At 36.2% G+C, this 19,825-nt stretch overlaps 1 protein-coding gene across 6 annotated transcripts in view; it reads left to right on the forward strand.

Annotated features, from left to right (window-relative positions):
- ANAPC10 (anaphase promoting complex subunit 10) overlaps positions 1–19,825 on the forward strand; it is a 118,012-nt gene that overhangs the window by 4,726 nt on the left and 93,461 nt on the right. For all 6 annotated transcript variants that reach the window (XR_005819176.1, XR_005819177.1, XM_040554603.1 and 3 more), the window contains 3 exons: positions 792–908; positions 2,274–2,364; positions 3,089–3,209. Coding sequence is in view for 4 of the 6 variants with exons in the window: in XM_040554603.1 (XP_040410537.1) it covers positions 794–908; positions 2,274–2,364; positions 3,089–3,209 (327 nt within the window). In the remaining 2 variants the exon portion in view is untranslated. The remainder of the gene's footprint in view (positions 1–791; positions 909–2,273; positions 2,365–3,088; positions 3,210–19,825) is intronic.

Genomic DNA, 19,825 nt, shown 5'->3' on the forward strand with positions numbered 1-19,825 from the left:
TACATTTAGTCTTAGGCTTTTAATTCCTTGCATGGAATTTGTTTCTTTTGAATCCTTTTTTTTTGGGGGGGGGGATGGGGGGCGGGGAAAGGAAGCCTTTAAAGATATTTTCTAGGCAGTAGTAAAGTCCTCTACATGATATGAAGAACAACAACATTTAGTATATATGGCAGTAGGCCAGGTGTGAGACTGAATGATTACTTGAGCAGTATAAGTCACAGGTTAGTGATTCCAGATGAACTTGTGAAGTTAAGGAAATGGACCATGGATACGATGCAATAACCAGTCTCTTCCAAATAAAGGACTAAATGATTTATTCAAATTTTCCTTTCCTATTTTTACGAAGCATCTCAGGGAAGACTGGTTTGCTCTAGCCTCTGAACTTGGAGAATAGGAAAACTCGTGTGTGTGCTAGGGCAGAAAATGAAATTGTAGTGCTAGCCTTTAAATCAACAGGGTCTGTTTCCATTTCTCTTGGAAACAAAAACTTCCTAAAACCCCCAAAATGAAAGAATAACTAATTCTGCATTTGTGTAAAGAATGATACAAGTAATGTAACTTAAGAATGTTTCCAGTGTACATCCTATTTTTAGACAGACAATTTTTTGCATGTATGTGGAACCTCATATTTATAAGATTTAAATATTGAATCTATGATAGTTTATAGAATATATGGTTTATACAAGTTTGAGGTCAAAGAATTAAAGCTTCTATATGAACAAATACAATCCTTTAGTTTTCCCATCAGCCTTAAAATATGTCAACTAACTTATTTGCTTGTTTTTTATTAGAAATGACTACCCCAAACAAGACACCACCTGGTGCTGATCCAAAGCAATTGGAGAGGACTGGTACTGTTAGAGAAATAGGATCACAAGCAGTTTGGTCACTTTCATCTTGTAAACCAGGTAGAATCACAACATATGATTCTATGTAGATTATTCTTAGAAAATATAATGTGTTATGTTTTGATAAGAAGTCATACATGCAGAGTGTAGCAGTAGAACTGCTGTAATGTAAATTGTTAGGAGGGTGTCACTACAAAAAATTCTGCCTCGTTAGTTTGATGCAATTTGAAAGAGTTATAACTACATTAGAAGTCCTAAAATGAAGAAATGTCACAGTAGCAAAACAGAGCTTTTGCTGATTTTAAACTAAATTGTTTTTTACTTGTTCAGTGAACAAACTGAACTGTGTAAGCACTGTGTAATTATTTCTGTAGTTTGGCATTCTGACCAAGTAAGTATCTTTTGATTTTAAGTCAGACAAACAATCCATGCAGTTAGCCAACCTAAATATTTCATCCAGACTTTGTGTAGCTCTCTAAAATCCTGTGAGTAAAATGAAGCCATTGTAAATGTTGCTGAGATATCATTAGTGATAGTTTACACCTGCTCAAAACATCTGCAAATCTGTTCTTTTCATTTGAAGTGGTTGAGCTGCTATTTCAGAAACATCTGTTGAGTGTTGATCTGATACCTAGCTGCAGCCTAGTGTCAGTGATCACTTTATACTGCAACATTGCACTCAGGCTGGTCTGATGTCCTGGTGTCTCTTATTTGAAGAAAAACATCATATGGCTCCGTCACTTCAAACAGAACAAAGATTTCTTATTGAAGATAAAACTGCCTCTGCTTTCGAGGGCAGTCATTAATGATGTGATTAGTAGAAGGGTAGGGAATGAGGGAATGGAAAAATAAATGTTCAGAGTTGTTTCTTTAAATGTGACAGCTTTTACGAATATTGGTTTTGGCAACTATTGCTTGTTCTAGCTACTAACTTCAAAAATATTCCAAGAAATGGCTTGTAAAAAAAAAAGTTATATTTGCTAAAATTTTGTAATAATTGAATGATCTGTTATTGGTAGTTGGGTATTGGTTGGACCAGATGATCTTGAAGGTCTTTTCCAACTTTAATGAGTCTGATTTTCATTTAGTTCATTAGTTCAATTATAGAATAGGTAGAAATTGTAAAGTATTGTTCTTGCAATTATGAATTATTTCTTACCATTTGGAATTCCAGGATATGTTGAATGGTAACAAACACCCCCCAGATATCATTCGGAGATAGAACATAAAGACACTGTAGCACTGAGAATTTATTGACAGATTCCCATTTTAGTTCTGTTACAAGTACAACTTGAATATTTAGAAATATTTCCTTATGTTATAGTTTAAAATATGTGTTTTAGTTTGTAAAGCTGTAAAAAAAAAAGTCTGTGATTACATCACAGATAAAGAATATTCAAGACTATCACCTTTTCTTTTTCTTAGGATTTGGAGTGGATCAGTTAAGAGATGATAATCTAGAAACTTACTGGCAGTCAGATGGATCACAGCCTCATTTGGTGAACATCCAGTTTAGGTATTAAAAATTACTCTGTATGGGTTAGAATGTTTTGCTTAACTTTGTGTTGATGACTATTCACCAAGACTGAAACTTGGGAAGTGCATGGACTCCTGGACTAGTCCTGTGTTACCTTAGAGTGTTTATGAAAAATTTTTTTTGAAATTGTTATGGCTACTGAATCCCTAAATGAGTAACAAAAAGGAATCTTTAATTGTAGAACATTTGTAGCAGTTTCACATTTACCTACATCAGGTGACATTTGAATCTTGACTTTTTCTGTCATAGACTGTAATTCGAAGGGTAGATGACTGCATTTAAAGTAGTTCTGTATTTAGCAACTGATTGTCTGAGAAACCTTTTCCTGTTTTATTCTGCTGTGATTGACAAGACTGGCTTTTTGAGTCACCTCGAGGATTCTTTTGGTATAGTAGTAGAGCCCATATTTGATAAGCGAAGCATATGTTTCATCACATATAAGTGCTTATTTGACATTTTGATCTTTTGTTGTAGTTCTTGGTATAATGCAAGTTCAGAAGACAGGTGAAGGATAACAGTGAAAATCTACTATGTGTGCGTTATCTAATGTGTGAAAAAATCTGATTTAACAACAAGGTTCTTATAAATCAGTAGGCGCACTTTTGTATTAAGTTTTAAAACATTCAAATTTTATTACAAAATAACAACAAACTCTTCCTGAATGTTTTTCTTTGGGATGCTTACATTGTTTTTCTTCTTGCAGGAGAAAAACAACAGTGAAAACGTTATGTATTTATGCGGACTACAAATCTGATGAAAGTTACACTCCAAGCAAAATCTCTGTCAGAGTAGGAAATAACTTTCATAATCTCCAGGAAATCCGGGTAGGTCAATGGTATTTCACTCTCTTAAAGCAGTCCTCTCTACTTAGGACGTTTGATGCGTGAAATGTTTTTTGGAGGTGAGATGGCATTGTTCTTGGAGGAAATATCTGGGTTGATTTTGGTGTTTGCTTTTATTTTCTTATTTTGTAAAATTGTTAGGTTGGTTTCTGTTTTTGTCAGGCATGATTACCAACATGGTTATAACAGGGTTCATATGTAGATCCAGTAATGGAATAAAGAGTGGGATTTTGCAGAATAGGGTTCTTTAGAATTAGTGTTTGAAAAGCCTATGCTTGGAACAAAGCAACAAAAGGGAGACTCAGCTTCTAAATACTTGCGATTTTAGACTTTAAAGGCGGGGGGGGAGCATGAATTCAAATTCTTTTCATGAATTTAAAACTACGGACTTTAGTTATGGCTCTGGATGGTGCTTAAGTATCTTTGGAGTCAGTCTGGAGTTAGATTTCATTTCTGGGAGGCTGCATGTATTCTCTTTAACTAGTAATGTCGGTTTCAAAGCTCATTTTGAGGCCCTGGCAAAAAGAAATTGCAGGGCAACTCCTCCTCATCAGTTATGCCAAGTTTTCTTTGTATTCTATTAGGTAAAGAATCTTTATGTAAGTGAGAATCTGTTACATATTTCCTGATAGCTGACTCTAGCTACTGTTGATGGTGGGGCTAGGTAAATTGCAATGTTAACTCTTCCAAAATAATATGTAAAGCAAACAATTCCGAATTTAAATTGAAAGCTTAACTACAATTAAAGAGTTCTATATTACAATTAGATATGTACATAAATGATGTTTTACTTTTGAGTATTGTTTTTGATCTTTCTCACCGCTTTCTTATAGCGGGCAGTCACTAAGATATACAAATTTTGGGAAGTGTACAATATTTTTGTCTTAACAGTAAGATGCAAAATCCAATTTCTACTCAGTAGGTGTGGTATTTGATGCTATAATATTTTAATCATTAACGTTCTTTTATTTACAAGAGATAATAGTCAACAGTGTTTTTCCACGATGATGCTTCTAGCCAGAAGAAAATTTCTTTGAAGGAAAAACTAAGATCAGATACGAGTTGCTTTAACTGTTTAGTTTTATTTGTGTACTAGCCTTTTGTAAATAGTTTATGAGGCAAGCTCCCATGAAGATAATTCATTATTTGAAATCTGCTTTTACTAATCAGGTTACTCACGAGCAAGTATCTTTTGATAACTTTGAGTTACGGTAACCTCATGTTTTGTCCTCCTCATCTCTGGAGTTCAGCTGCTACTGGCAGCTGTTGTGAAGGTTTAGCGTACCTCCCTTATATGGCAGGTATTACAATAACAGAAGGATCAGCAATAAGTAGAAAAAGGAGGTGTTAAATAGCGGTCTGAATTTGGACTTCTCTGCTTTTTGTTTCCCTTCTTGTTTTTCTGTGTTTGAAGTCCCTACAAGAACAGCTTGTAAGTAGAAGGCTGTAGACACAGTGGGGAAAGAAAGCTTAACGTGCCTTCACTATGTTGGCAGTCTATTTCCTTTCTCAGATTTGTGCTGTTCTTTCAAGTTTTGGGTAATTATGCTTTTATCCTAATCTTAAATGGAAGAGCATTGCACTCTTTTGAAGTATTCTTCTGATATGAAATGACACTACTTGAAGTGTCTTTCATCAGCTGCATATTCTGTCTTTTAATCTTAATTACATCGTCATCGTAGCTGTTTGGGAGTTTGACTATGTCTAACAGTGAAAACAGTATTATCTTTTTCTCTGTAGTCTATAGGTCTGTTTTGCGAGTGTCCACTAGATGTCATGGTTGTCCTTAATTATCAGTTTCTGATTTTTTTGCTTGTAGTCTACTCTTCCAATAATTAAATGTCTTTCTATAATAATGTTTATTGCAGCATTCTGTGTGTAGCCTCAATGACATAAGTTTCTTATAAAGTGGTGAACTTCCACTTTTAGGGGTATATGTGTTAAAAACCTATATAAACAATAAAACGTATTTGTAGAAGTATTTTGAACTTGTGCTGTTCATTATGAACATATTAGTTTTCTGCAATTTCTCAGGAAATATTTCTTCATTTTTTTTCTCACTGAACACAGAATTCTGTAGATGATGCATTTGGTTAAAAAAAAAAAACAAACTTGTACATGAAATGTTTTGTAGGTCTTATACTATATTAATGGGGCTGTAGTATGTTTCATGAGAGCAGTAATTGTTATGCATACCACGTGCTCATATGCTTTTTTTACATTAAAACTGAAAAGAATATGTGGTCAAGCTTCTTACTAATGAGGTGCAATACTTTTGATGCTGTAAAATACTAAAGACTGATCCTCTGGCCACTCTAATGTTAAATATTGCTATCAGTTTTCAGATTTTCTAATGTGCTTGATATTCAGAGTGTATTTCTAATTTTTTATTCAATCTAGAAACCTTTTCTTCAGCTTTTCTGACACATTAAAGCAGGGTGAACCATTATGAGCTCTTCACAGAAATCTACGTAATTACACAATGATTCCATTGGCTGCAGGAATGATTGACAGGGTTGGAAGTCCAACTAAATCATTTTATATTTTTCATGAATGCTTGCCCAACTCATAGAGTCTAAAGAAAGTCCTATGATGCCTCCATGTGTTCTTTTCCAAATGGTCTACTTTTTGAAACAATGCCATGTGCTGTTAGGCTAGGTTTAATCAATAATATAACAGTAGCTTGAGTTTGTGTTTTAGTATGTAAGAATGTCCTTTGGAACCTAAAATGAAATTATTTTCTCAATAAAGAGAAACAAGTCATTTGTAGCACATTCTATAGGTGAGAACAATCCTTGTGATCTGGCAGTATTATACCTTTGTTTGGGTGGAGGTACTGCAGTTGAGATGTGTGTACAGTAAGCCTTCTCTGACTTAAAGTGCCTTTTTATCATAACTGTCAAGTTTGGAGAGCAAATATTTTCTTGTTTCCCATTTTAAGAGTTCTGCAGTGTAATGGTGCAAGTAGTTTGTATGGACAAGATAGAGGTATTTTTTTAAACAGACTTCAGTATGTGAGATAGGTCATCATACTTTTTCACCATATGAAAATAACCTGCTGTAAAGCAAGTGAATGAAAAGCTTGCTGTAGGAAATTGCAGGTCACCAAATGGTGCTCATCTTCCTGGTTGCCTTTATACCTCTCCGAAGGCATTTAGGTCATCTGCAGTTCATCTTACCATTATAACATAATCTTTTTATGGTAAGCTTAAGTAGAATTTCAGATTATATTTTCCTATTAGTTTCGGTGGTTTCTGCTGTCAGCCTGTATTGTAGGGACTTTACAGTTATCTCGCTTTGCTGTGTGAACTCTATTAGTGCCAATTCTATGTTGTTTGTTATAAATTATACTTTGGGAAGATGTTGGCCAGACTTTGGAGAATAGTTACTTCTCACGTCCTCTCAAACCTGAGAAGCTGCTAGTGTTTAGTCCCAAAATTAAAGTTGCTATAGGAGTCAGAACCCCTCTAAAAACAAGCAAAGTTGTAGTGTGCGTTACAGAAGACTCAATGATAGAATACGGTGTATGTGTCTCGGCAGTAACTAGAGATGCAACTGCAAAGGTATAATTTGTTTCCTATTCCAGTAAGAGTTCTCTTCCAGCATTCTTTTGGGGCTTTTTGTGATTTCTGATTTGGAAGGCTTGCTTTTTCATTTAGTTTGTGTAGTTCAGAGAAAACAGCAAGATTTGTGATAGGCCCATACCTTTGCTAGTGCATGGCATTGCTACATGTACTGTTCTTCAAATTATATAAGGACAGTAATAAGCCACATGCTGGATAAGACATACTAATGTTTGGGTTTGAAAGGGAATGATCAGAAATCCCGCTGTGAAGAAGAGTAGCAGACCATGAATGTGCTTTGTTTATGCAGTAGGACAAGTCTGCACACAGGGTAAGGTCCTGACTTTGTGAAACTCAGTAAGCGAGATCCTTGCTTGCTATTTGCCTGTTCTGGAAACCATCCAGGCAGAAGCAATGCTGCTAGAACAGGGTAACTCCCGTGGTTAACAACTGTTACAGGTATCCAGTGATCTGTCCCTGGGCAGTGGTGGATAGCCTTATGTGGGATGAAGATATTTTGTCACTGGCAGTCCTACCTAGCGGACTTTGTATCAAACAATGATACTGAGTATTAAATGTTGCTTTAACTCTGTTGTTGTCCCCTTTTTTTCCTGGAACAAAAGCACACTTAACCTTTTCATCAAGACTCCAGTTCTGGAGATGACTTTGCAATATCCTTGCTGGCAACAATGTGGGTCTTCTGCTTTTTGTCAGGCAGTATAGCTGTCTCTTTTTGAATAGCTGTTTATATTGTTTTCAGCTTTTTTTCTGACCCTTTTGGTTTTGATTCATGTTTTGTAACTGGCTGCTCCCCACCCATAGCAAGCACAGCCATATCCCTGGTGCCATGGTATTTTGGCCAAGCACCACGGACAGGGGCGCTTCTTTACTGATTTCAGACACTCTGTGCTAGAGCAAGGAATTGTCAACCAGGAGAACGCCCAAGCTGGGAAGCTTTTCTCAAAGATAGTTAAGGAAGTTTGGACCCTTATTGTAATCTTGTTACTCTGCAGTGTCCACTGATTGTAGTGAGGAGGTTGGACTCCTCTAGACGAAGTTCGGAATTTCTGAAATTCACCTGTTCCAATCTTAGCCTGTTCTCTGTATGTGATGTAAATAAATATAGATACTGAGAAACAAGAAGATGCGAACTTGTCGTAGTAGTGCTGCAAACTAATGAATTAAGGAAGTGTACTGTTTCTGAGTTTCTGGTCGGACATCTCTAATGTGCATTTTAAATAACTTTTCTCTGAAGATGGAATATAGAGCTGATAATTGCTTTTTATTTAGATTCCTCACTAAATTTCAAGTACTTTGACTAGAAACCCTTCCTCCATATTCTTTTTTCCCATGTAAGAAAAGATGCAGTGCCAACCCCCAATTATTCCTTGAGTTCAAAATTTCGCTTAAAAATACTCAGTCAGCTTTCAGAAAACTACACCTGATGCTAAGAAAAGATTAAGTTTTACTTTCATAGAATTTCAAATGTAGTCTTTCTTGTCTGTTTCTAGCAGGCTGGATCAGTAGATGAAGTCATCACACCAGATTGTTCATTTTGATTGTTATCTGGCTGTTTTGCTAATTGGGCATGGATTTACTTCACCAGGATGCAGACAGTAACTGCTGCTAACACCTGCAATTTACCAGTACTGGAAGTTTTCAAAGCAGGGGAGTAGAATGATCCATTGGTATTTGCTGTTTATTAAGCCTTGTGATTGTTGCCAAGGGGAGGGGGTCAAGTTCAGGAAAGAGGCCTATTCCCACTGATGCAGCTGGTACTCCTTGTGCCTGTGGAGATGATATGAACTACTCATAGTTCTTATGCTTTTGGACATCAACTAGTATACGCTTCTAACTTTGGAAGTTATAGAAAGGATGGCAGTTGTTTTGCTCTTTATGTCCTGGAATGGTAATATATTGGAACAGAGCTTCCCATGCAGTTGTGAGAAATGAAGTTATTAAAAAAATATTTTGTGGATATGAATTGTGTGTACAGTGAGATCCACATTAGTTCTATCATCTCTGCAGAATGGAGACCTTCTTGGCCCCACAGCATAAAATCATTCAATATTTTTCTTTCCTTGCTTTAAAATGGTACTTTAAAAGAGAAACATCACTTCTGATGGATTCTAGAATTTCAAAAACAAACAAAAAACCCTAAACGTTGGTTATTATGCTGTGGTGTATGTTGCATATAGAAATGTGTTTTTCTTATTTTGTATACCAGTGTTCAAAAATGAATCCTTATGAAGGGACCTTTTCCTGCCTACAGGGGGACTCAATCAGGAAAGGGTACGTTAAAGAGGCCCTGTATTTTTAGTACTGTCAGTCTGACTTTACCTACTGAAGTAGAGGAAAAGCCATGTCAAAGAAAGTGGCAACAGCTCTATGGAAGGCAGGAACTTGATGAAGTACAGAGCTTTCCTTAAGGGAGCTCAAATATATAAAGCTTAGGAATTTGAAAGCATCTCCTGGGATTATAACCTTTGTCGTGATTAGTCAATCTAAGTTCCATCATAGAAAAGGAATTAGAAAATGCATGTGATTCTTCATGTAAAACTAAAAGAATTTCTCTCTCTCCACTGCAGTGAGAAAAGGCAAGATAACTTACTAATCAAATTGACATTACACAGCAGAGTGTAAATGATTGATACCTGGTTTGTAGTGACTGATTAAATTGTTACATCTCTTTTTGGTTCATGAAGTTCAAGTAGGAGGATTTGAAGGGAATTCTTAAAACTTGTTGTTTAGATGTTCTAATTTTGGAATGATTTTTCTGGTATGGATAGCTTAAAACTCCAGTTTACAAATGTGCATCATCACTGCATGCAAAAACCATCCTCTAATACAATGGGGGAATTTTTCTTAGACTTGATGCAAGTGTTCTCCAGTGTATCCTAGTCATAATACTATAAACAAATTGCAGTCCTACCTCTGGCAGATGGAACAGTTTGCAGATAGTGTCCCGTATTTGCTGTAGGTGAGAATGAGAGTTAGATAACTGATCTTTCTAAATTAGTATTTTTACAGTTATCTGAATTAAAAAAAAAAAAAAGTGATAAAATTGTGGCTTGATAGCAAGTATAGGATAGTATAGAAAACTGCAAATTTAGATTTCTTCAATGCTTTTGAAGTAACATGATAATACTATTGTAGAATGGTAATAGTGAATAGTATTAGTAATTTTGAAGGAGCGTTGGTTTGTTTGTAGTCTGTGCAGATACTCTATGCTGTTGAACCAATATCCCAAGTCAAAGTCCCCATCAAATTTTGCCTTTATTGTCTGGGTGATGTTTGAGGACTAACTGTAAGAGGGAACTGAGGTATAAGACAAGATTCCAGTGTGCAATGTGGCTTTGATCCCAACAGGTAAGCATAGATGCGACTGTAGTATAGTGTCTTGACTCTGTATCCTGATCTCCAACCCCTTGCTCACATAGCAATGAAGCATGTTAAATCAGACTTCCTAAAGAGACTTCCTAGTTAAAACTGTTCTCCCACTTATACTGCAAAGTAGCAGGCTGAAGATCTGCTAATACTTATGTTTTCACGTGAGTCTATATGCTTTTTCACAGAAACTGATTTGATACTCAGTTTGACCTGACTGAAACTTGTAATTGTGATGTTCATTGAGACCAGATTACTTGAGAAGGCTTGGTAGTTTTGTTTACATCAATTAGTTCTGTCTAGAATTGATTTGCACTGGTATAATTTACATCTGCCTAGAAGAACCCAAGGTAAAGTTCCGTACACACTCATGTATAAAGTTCCTTCTGTTAAAGCAAAATAGAGCACTCCCCCTTCCAGGCCTTAAAACCTCTTCTCACTTGTTGATCAGTTTCAGTAAGGCCTTTGTTATATTGACTCAACTTTTTTCGGTAATGTTTTTCTGAAAAACTATTTGTTTTCAGTGATGCTTTAACATGGATGAAATAGATGTTAGAGGTTTAATATACTGTGTATACTTCTCTGTTATTCATCAAGGTTATTGCTTTATGGAATACGTATTTCGTTATTGATCATTCTGGGGATTGTCTCCTGTTCTCTGGAGTTCCCAGATAGTTTCAGTAGGCTGTTCAACTTTTGTAGTGAACTGTATAACATCCAAACTGGTAGAACAGAGCCATGAAAGATTGCCAGTTTTCCATGATAGTTAGCCTCTTCTTGATACCCATGAAGGATTTGTTCAGGGAAAACCGGAATAACTAAGAACAGTTTACTAGTAATGGACTATCCTCTTTACTGTGCCTAGTTAGTACAAATGAAGAATCTCTACTTTGCAAGAAACAAATTCCGTATGAGAATATAATAATAAAAGGTCTATGAGACTAAGGTCTATTACTCTTCATCTTCACACACTTAGCTGGCAGCACGGCCACACTGCTGACCTACAGAAATTCTAGCTAGAACTGTGGAATGTTCATCTTTTTTTTTTTTTTTTTACCCCCTCCTTCTGCAGCTGATTTCCCTCCATTTCCCTCCTCCCCTCCACACACCCACCCACCCACCCCCCTTAGACCTTCTGTTGTGCTGGTGGCTTTTGTGAAAGCATTTTATGTAGCCTTTAACCCTTCATGCTACATATAGCATCTCTTTGTTTCTTTTAAACCACTACTTTACTTTTTTTTTTCCTTTTTAATGCTTGGATAGAGCAGAGAGGCTGATCTGTCTCTTTGACTGCATTACCAAATTTTAGGAGCTTCTAGGGAGATGAATTAAGTGTCTGTGTTCTTTAGTTCCTAGGAATTAGTCCAAATGTGTATATTTAGGTACAATAGATCATATATATTTAAAACAGTAGCCCCCCTTCATTCCTTGAAATTCAAGCTGTAATCAAACTTGTGCTATCAGGCTGAGGGGAGAAAAGCATGTTTTTCTTTTACATGCCCAAAATGTAGTGAAAATCCCTGTGGACAGTTGTGTTTACAAGGGTAACTGTCTGCATTCAATTGTGGGTTATAAAAGTGCTTGCTTGAATAAATAGACTGAGCTATCAGACAGAACAACCAATAGTTCGTTGGACTAATTGACCTTGTCAGTAGAATAGAAACACTTGCAAATAAAATTCCCATTGCCAGCAAAGTTGCAATGAAAACCCCTGAAGAAACTGTGTATATCCTCTAACTATCTTGGAATGTAATGATTCAAGCAGCAGACATGCGGGGGGATGGGCGGGAGGCATCGTTAACTAAGAAAGTTTTATATATCAACATTTTTCAGCGATCTCTTTCATAGCATGAGATTATATGCATTCCTAAAATCATTAAGTAGTTCACTTTCTCTATTCAGAATTGTTTTCCAACAATTGTTGTTACTTTTACCATATCTCGAGTCCCCTTGTATTATTTGTTTTGCTGGTCTGCTTTTATTATAACGTACCCTTTTCAGAAAAGGCAAAGATGTTTGGCTAGTAACCACAGCATGTTGTAATGAGGGTGGAGTATGTTTGTCATTCTACAGTAATAGCTGACTTACATAAATGCCAGTGTCTATAACCACTCATACTGTGGCAGTTTATCTTTTTGAATATATTCAAATTGCGTAACAATGGAAAAGAATCACAGTAAATAACAGAATATCTGACTTTCCAATTGAAAGGATGCTAGAACTGTTATTTTACTTTACCAGTGATGAGTCATGTATCTCTTTATAAAAAAAAAAAAGACATATTTCACTCTAGCAACAAATATTCACAAATGAATTAGTCATATATCCAACATTTCCTTTAAAAGTTGGATAATGTCACACAGGTGGAAGTAGAATTATAAAAAAAAAAAGCAACAGTGGAAGACATAACAGGTTTCGCTGTGTACTATAAAAAGATTACTTTGGTTAGAAAACAAAACAGGAAAGATGGCATTTGCGGAAAAAAAAAACCGGAAAAAACAGTCTAGATAGCTGCTAAATAAACTTTAGAGATGAAGGTTTAAAAAAAGCACCAAGATTTGTAAAAAGGGGGATAGTGTATTTCACCTTAAGTAAGGGACAATGTGTAATAAGGGATTTTGTGGTTTTACAGCTCGGTGCATGTGTTTGAAAGCTGTTCTCTCAGCAACGTGGGTGGCAGGTTATGCTACCATATAATGTATTGTAGTTGGCTCTCCACACTTGTCAGGGTTAGCGTTCAACCATTCGGAAAATTTTCCCATTGTTCTATCATGTGAACCAAGGCTAGTGTTGAATTCCCAATAACCTTCTGCAGGAAAAAGAGGTTTAATTAGAAAGTTTGAAATTTGATTACTTCTGTTATTGTCTTAATGTACTTTATGATAATTTAGGTGTTTATCTGCAAATGTGATCAATTTTTTCTCAGAAAGCTGAAAAACCAAACTTAACACTACTGCAGTTGCTTCAACACTTCTAAAAGAAAACTTGTATACTCAATTCTGTCTTTCTTCAGCATTAACACTCTATTTCCATCTTAAACATGTTTGCTTTAGATGGATCATAGCTTTTGGCAGCTACCGCATTTTTAGCAAATAATACTGTTTCTAGTAAGAGTTGCAAAAAAAAAAAATCTTTGTGTGAGGTCCTTGTAAACTGAACCTTGGGAACGTTATGTTATTTCTGCATTTTCCCTTCTTTTGTGCTTCTTCTCTATTTGTGACATGGTTATAAATTACATCGTTTGAACCAGAGAATTAAAAGCATTTTATTTAGTGATTCCATTAATTTAAAAGAGAGAATGTTTGTTATACGTGTATTTTTTCTTTTTACCTGTTATTTCAGAGGCTGGCACACAGAAATAAGCAATTATGGTATTGAAATTCCATTGTGCCAGCACCTCCAGGGCATAATCCAAAAAAAAAAAAAAAAAAAACCGCCTGCTGGGTTGTATGCAGTATGCTTGTGTGAACATCAGTGTCTGCTGTTCACACATCATTTTTTACTGAAAGTTCCTGTTGGAATAAAGGTTCTGTGTTTGGAGAGTGCACTTTATTTGATGTCTGTTGGTCAATGGTTTTTCAAAGTTTGTAGGCATTTGTGATTACAGTTTACCAATGTAGGCTCACAAGATACTTGCAGATAATCATTAATGCTTCAGAATTAAGAAAAGCAGATACTAGGTTCTGGCAATACAAATGAATATAGCAAGAAAGAGCTTGATGCTCTTCACAACTACATTTAAATATTCTGTTTGGAGACAGAACATGGGAGTAAGGAGACAGGTGGGTGGAGGGGTGGATGACAGCATGACAGAAAAGACTCAAATACTTAGTTAACCTTCTTCAATATTTTAACCCCTTTAGTTCCTCTCTTTTTTCCCCCCTTTTTTTAATGCAAGAGTGTTGGCTAGTTGACATTTTAAAGTAGTATGTGTACATGTAGCATTACAACTGAGATGGGTTTGGGTATTCAGGATCAGGTAGAATGTCTTCTTGATGCTGGATCATAGAATCACAGAATGGTTTGGGTTGAAGGGACCTTAAAGACCATCCAGTTCCAACCCCCTGCCATGGGCAGGGACACCTCCCACCAGACCAGGTTGCCCAAAGCCCCATCCAGCCTGGCCTTGAACACTTCCAAGGATGGGGCACCCACAGCTTCTCTGGTCCAGTGCCTCACCACCCTCTGAGTGAAGAATTGCTTCCTAATCTCTAATCTAAATCTTACCTCATTTAGTTTAAGACCGTTCCCACTTGTTCTATCACTATCTGGCCATGCAAAAAATTGCTCTGCATCTGTTTTATATATGTATGTTTCATAACATACAGGGGAACACCCCTGCTCCTCCTTCACTGCCTGTCTTTTCTGAAAAACTTATATCCCTTGATTGCAGTGTATCAGGTCACCCCTTTCAGTTGATAAGGATTCATTTTAACTGTAGCTTATAAGATATTTCTAATAGTATTCATTTGCAAACTGTAGTGTGTAGCAATATTGATTTTTCTCATTTGTTTTTAAGGGAGAGATTATTACAATTTCTAGTCTTCTGCTAGGTTTGTAAAATTTAAGATAAAAGGAAGTTATGCTAAACCAGATTTTAAGGTTCAAGGTGGGTAAAATGTTAGTTTACCTTGGTATTCAAGATGATTATCCATTTGCCTGACCAACTACTGCTTAAGTCCTTCTACGAGTATAATTACCAGTGACAAATGATTTTGACGTATGTTAACCAAAAGCATAACTTCTACACTGGTAATCTATCAAAAAAAAAATAAATCAGACTGACTTCACTGTTCCCTGTCCCCCCCTCCTTCCTACAATGTTTTAAGATCACGTCATGACCACAGAGCTACATATGTTTCTTTCCTTCAGTGAAGTAAGTGCAGAAGTGTATGCATGTCTTTACTTTTTCCTATTATTAATAAGGTAATAGATTACTTCTCTTAGGTATAGATTAAATCTTTTTCGGATTGAAGCATAATATTCTTCTACTCAGGTGTGACATTCTGTGTTGAGGAAATCGTGTAGGAGTTTGTTACTGAACTGTATCATGTTTTGTGAACAAATGTGCTGTAATCCATTGCAGAAATTAGGTCAGCAAGTTCTTGGGGGAAAGAAGTAATTAAAAAAAAAAAATCTTGCATCTTTTTTCAGCTTTCCTTGCTTGTAAATATCTGGAGGGAAGTTTCAAGTAATACTTTTAATTGTGTGTTTCCCTAAGGTGGAATTGCTTTGTGGATTGTAATTTTTTTTGTTGTTGGGTGTTTGAAGAGGTTCCCGGTCATGTAGGCTTCAAGGTTTCAGTTAAGGAAAAAATAAATTTTTGTTTTCTTTGTTTGCCTGCTGTGTGGTATATTGTTTGGGGGGGGGAAGCATGTGGGAGAATATGATGAATATTTTGAGAGGAGTGCAGACACCTGACTTTATCCCAGTTAATCAGCAGAGCAAGAAGGTAGGTGCCACTGAAGAAATTGTCTGGAGCAAGGGACCTTTCTTTCATCTCCAGGGAGCATGCTAGAGAGAAGATACTGGAGTAGCACGTTCTGGTATCAGCAGACCTCTATTTGAAAGGGAAGTTCTGCTTTTCTGTAGCATGGACATTACTAAAGAGAGCTGTTCACCTGTTTTGTTTTCTTCTCTCTTAACACATTCTGCAACAGTCTTTTTTCCTGTCCTTGAAGTTCCCCAGTTCTCCAAAGTTATCTGCTCTGGTTTTGGATCCCATATGTGAAAGAACTTTTTGGGTGTCCAAGATTGAAGCATCTTCTTTGAAAGATCTTAACCACAGTTTTTTTGTGTCAAAGATGATACTAAGACCATGCTTGCTTGCTTTCACTTTTATTTTTGAAATGGAGAGGTTGTTAGCCAGTTGGGAATATTTTTCAGTGGCATTTGAGCTATTTTTTTCCCCACAAACTGTAGATAAGGATTGAGAGGATAAAGTCAGTGAATTATAAATAATCAGCTTTGATTTACCTGATTGTCTTTGCAGGCTTAATTGTGGGAAGTAATCATTGGAATGAGTACTAGATGATTTCAAATAGTGAAAAGTGATGAGGAAAAAAAAAGTGTAGAAAAGCAAAGACAAAGATTGATGCTGATCCTCCCAATTGCTACTACAAACCCAGCATAGAAATTCTTTGTAGAAAAAACAGCAGTTGACATTTAATTTGTGTTAAGCATAAGAAAAGATATGAAAGGAATAGGAACTTTTAAAGTTTGCTAAGTGCTGAGAAAGTCTTGTGGTGTAGTCTCAACTGGTGCTGGAGGTTACCACACCTTATTTTTTAAGTAGCCAACTTGTAGGCAACCACAGCTGGGAACACCCTGTGACTCTCCTTAACAGTTCATCAATGGGCTGAGGAGAAGTGGCACCAATGCGGAAGAAATTAGGAGCCAGTTTGTCCACCACTTATTTTCTAGCCTGTGTGTGGCTTCTGTGTTATGAGCATCTTTATTTGTATCAGTACAAATTCACTGTGGTTTTGCTACTTGTAGTAGTATTTCCTTGTGGCAAAGACATCGAAGCATAAGATTTAAACAGAGCAAAAGCCAACAGAAAACATGTGGCATGTGTCATGCTTTGTGTCAGGCCAACAGCGAAACAAATAACCAAACATTTCCATAAATTCACAAGTACTGTTAATATATGTAAACAGTAGTAAGAATATATTATTCTGTATTTATAAGCATGCAAACAGACTTTTTCTTAAAATGAAGTTAGATCCACAAATATATCCCATACAGGTATATGAGGAGTTCTTTATCATTAAAATTATATTTGTATCTTTATTCCTGAAACTTAACATTTTGATGGCAAACATGGAAAGCTGAGATTCTCAGCATCATTAGAAAAGTAGTTTTATAACCTGACTTCAGGCAAAAATTTACACAAAGGAATGTTGTTCACATGACAAAGTCATCCTTGAAGTTCAGAAGTAAATGCTGCCTATACCTAGCAAATGATAAATATTCAGACAAAATAGTTCCTGAGCAAGGACTTCAATTGCTCTAGCGCTATCGTCATGATAATCCTTTGCAGAGTTAGGTCTTTCTCCCTTGGTTGCCCGAATGTTATTTTTGTTGGGAGACCTGTGTCTTCAAGGAGCTTAGGTCAAAATAATGCTAGATAGTGCCTACATAGAATTCTTTGAAGTTCTTTGGGCGGGGGGGGACGGGGAAAGGCAGCAAATATGTTTTTATCCCATTCCCTGTCTCAAGTAGACCATGGAAATGTTTCTACAGATCTAAAGTGTAATTTATTTCTTTCTGAGGGCTGCTCTCCATCTTATTCTGTCATAAGATAACAGAGATCAAGCATTTGAATCAGAAAAACCTTTCCCAGGATTTTTCTGTTTTCTGTAGAAACACACAAAAGAGTGTGGCATGAGAGAGATAATGTGAGCATGTGTGTCTAGCTTGAGGGCCTGTGTTCTCTAGACTTCTTAATCCACTTCCTAAAGTAGGTTTATCTCATACTCCTATTTTATTTCAGAATGAATTCTGGAATGTTTTCTGTCTCATCTTAAAGGAATGTTAACAAATACAGTTTTTACTGAGGTTCTTTGTGAACACTGTTCCCAGTCTTGAGTGAACTATGAGATTTTAGCCCCTAATTCTTTTTATGCCTTTAACTTTTTTAATTTCTTCTTTCCCCCTTTATCTGTCTTTGGTCAAATTCAACTGTGTATGGAGGATTTTTTTGGTTATTTTTACTAGCAAATGCAGAAAATCCTTGTTCTTCTCTTATGCTGTTTTTTATTTTTACTTCTTAGCAAAGATTAACCTATCAGATATTACAGAGGCTAACTAGTGAGGTTAAAACTAAGTTGTTGTTTTTTTTGTCTTGCTTGGAAAGCAGTTGCAGTTCCTTATTGGGGTAATGACTTAAACTACTGAAGTAGGCTTCCATCTGTGTTGTAAAAGTCACTGTGTCTAATGGAGAGGTTTTCATAAATAGGCTTTGGGTAAACCTAGCACTGCTGGTTTAAGAACTTCTGTTGTGGAGTTATTAGACTTTTTTCTTGTTTGTATTGTCTGTCATGAGGAGATAGATTTACTTGCATAGAATTAAATTAAGCAGAGGACCATATGTACGAACAGGTCTTTATGACATGCACTAAGACACACGACTTGCAATCCGATTCCATCAGCTTGTTACTGACTTTACCTCTGTAAGCAGTAAGATGATGTCCAACAGTAGCTCTAGTTTTAGGACTTAGTAGGCCTATTGGTAAGCAAGTTTTCAATTATGTCACTTCTGGGTTTTGTTGTACCCATATGCCCCCTCGTTCTTCAGGAGCACACATGATGTAATTCTATTTCCATTCTCATACATTTGATCTTAAAGAGCTTGCATTCTTACATCTCTTGAATGTAAGACTATGCAAGACTCCTGTTAGTAGACATGCTGTTGCAGTAAGATAGCATTAACCCAACCGAATATGTCCATCTGAATATCTTTTTGAGCTCTGCCTTTTCAGAGTGAATGGCTACTTGAGGACTCTTCAACTTCTAGAAAGAAGTCAAGAAATAGAGTTAATCTGTATTGAGTGAAGCAGAGTCTGAAGTTTGACTTCCACGTTACACAATGAAACACAGCCTTGCATTTTACTGGACACCCTTTCATATGGATTTGTAAGAAAGCCCAAGCAGAAGGTTAAAAACTCTACTGTATTTGTTCTGGTACACTAAAGAAAAAGAAATTTTATGTGGACTTAAAATTAAATGCTTCCATTGGGCAACAGTCCTGATTCCAACTTTGCAAATTTATGGAAGTGTATTCTGGCTCATATAAAACTACCCAGCTGAACTTCTGTGACAGATGCATTATTTCTTCTCCTTTAAAGTTCATTCATATGAAAATATATCTCCAGTTAGACGTGTTTATGAATTTGGGATCCTTCTCAGATGAGACATAGTGTTGCCTTTTTAAATTTACACAAATAGTTTTCACAACAGTCTCTTGCATTTGTTTCCAATGAGCAAATATTCCTTGAGTTTAACGTTACATCTACTCTGGATCCTGTGAAATGTTAACCCTGCATTTGCTTATTAAAATCTGGCATGCTATAACGAATTTGGGTAATGTTTCAATTTATTGGGTTTTGCCCCACTCACTATCACTGAGTATCTGTCTCTATCAGTACTAGAGTCTTTATCCAGATACAAGAAAGGTTTACTTGCTTGTATACCGTACTTGTGCAGTATTTGGCAATTACCTGCGTAGGTTTAGGGTCTTTAAATCCTCTCTTTTAGGAGAGGCAACCCTTTTTTCATTTTTTATTTCCTTTGAAACAGATACTGCTCAGGAAAAAAAAAAATCCTGTAGACCCAGGAGAAATGCTTTTGTATAACCCCATTTTTTCTTGTTTTTTTTTTTTTCAAAGCAGCATATTCTTTACTAGTGAGACATTATGTAAGTTTTTTTTTCTTATTTGCTAGCACTCAGGTATAACTTATTGCATTAGAAATATAGTTCTCTTCAATGTGTAAAAAGAGCCCTTTACAGTGAGGGGAATGGTTTTCTTTTGTGTTAGATGGACCTTCTCTCTTCCGTACCTATAGAGGGTTTTTGAGAGCTGGCAGCTGTCTTCTGCTACAACCACTGACTTTAAAAATATTGTTTCCCATTAGTCATTTTCAAAA

Source organism: Cygnus olor, chromosome 4, assembly GCF_009769625.2.
Source record: "Cygnus olor isolate bCygOlo1 chromosome 4, bCygOlo1.pri.v2, whole genome shotgun sequence".
NCBI lineage: Eukaryota > Metazoa > Chordata > Aves > Anseriformes > Anatidae > Cygnus > Cygnus olor.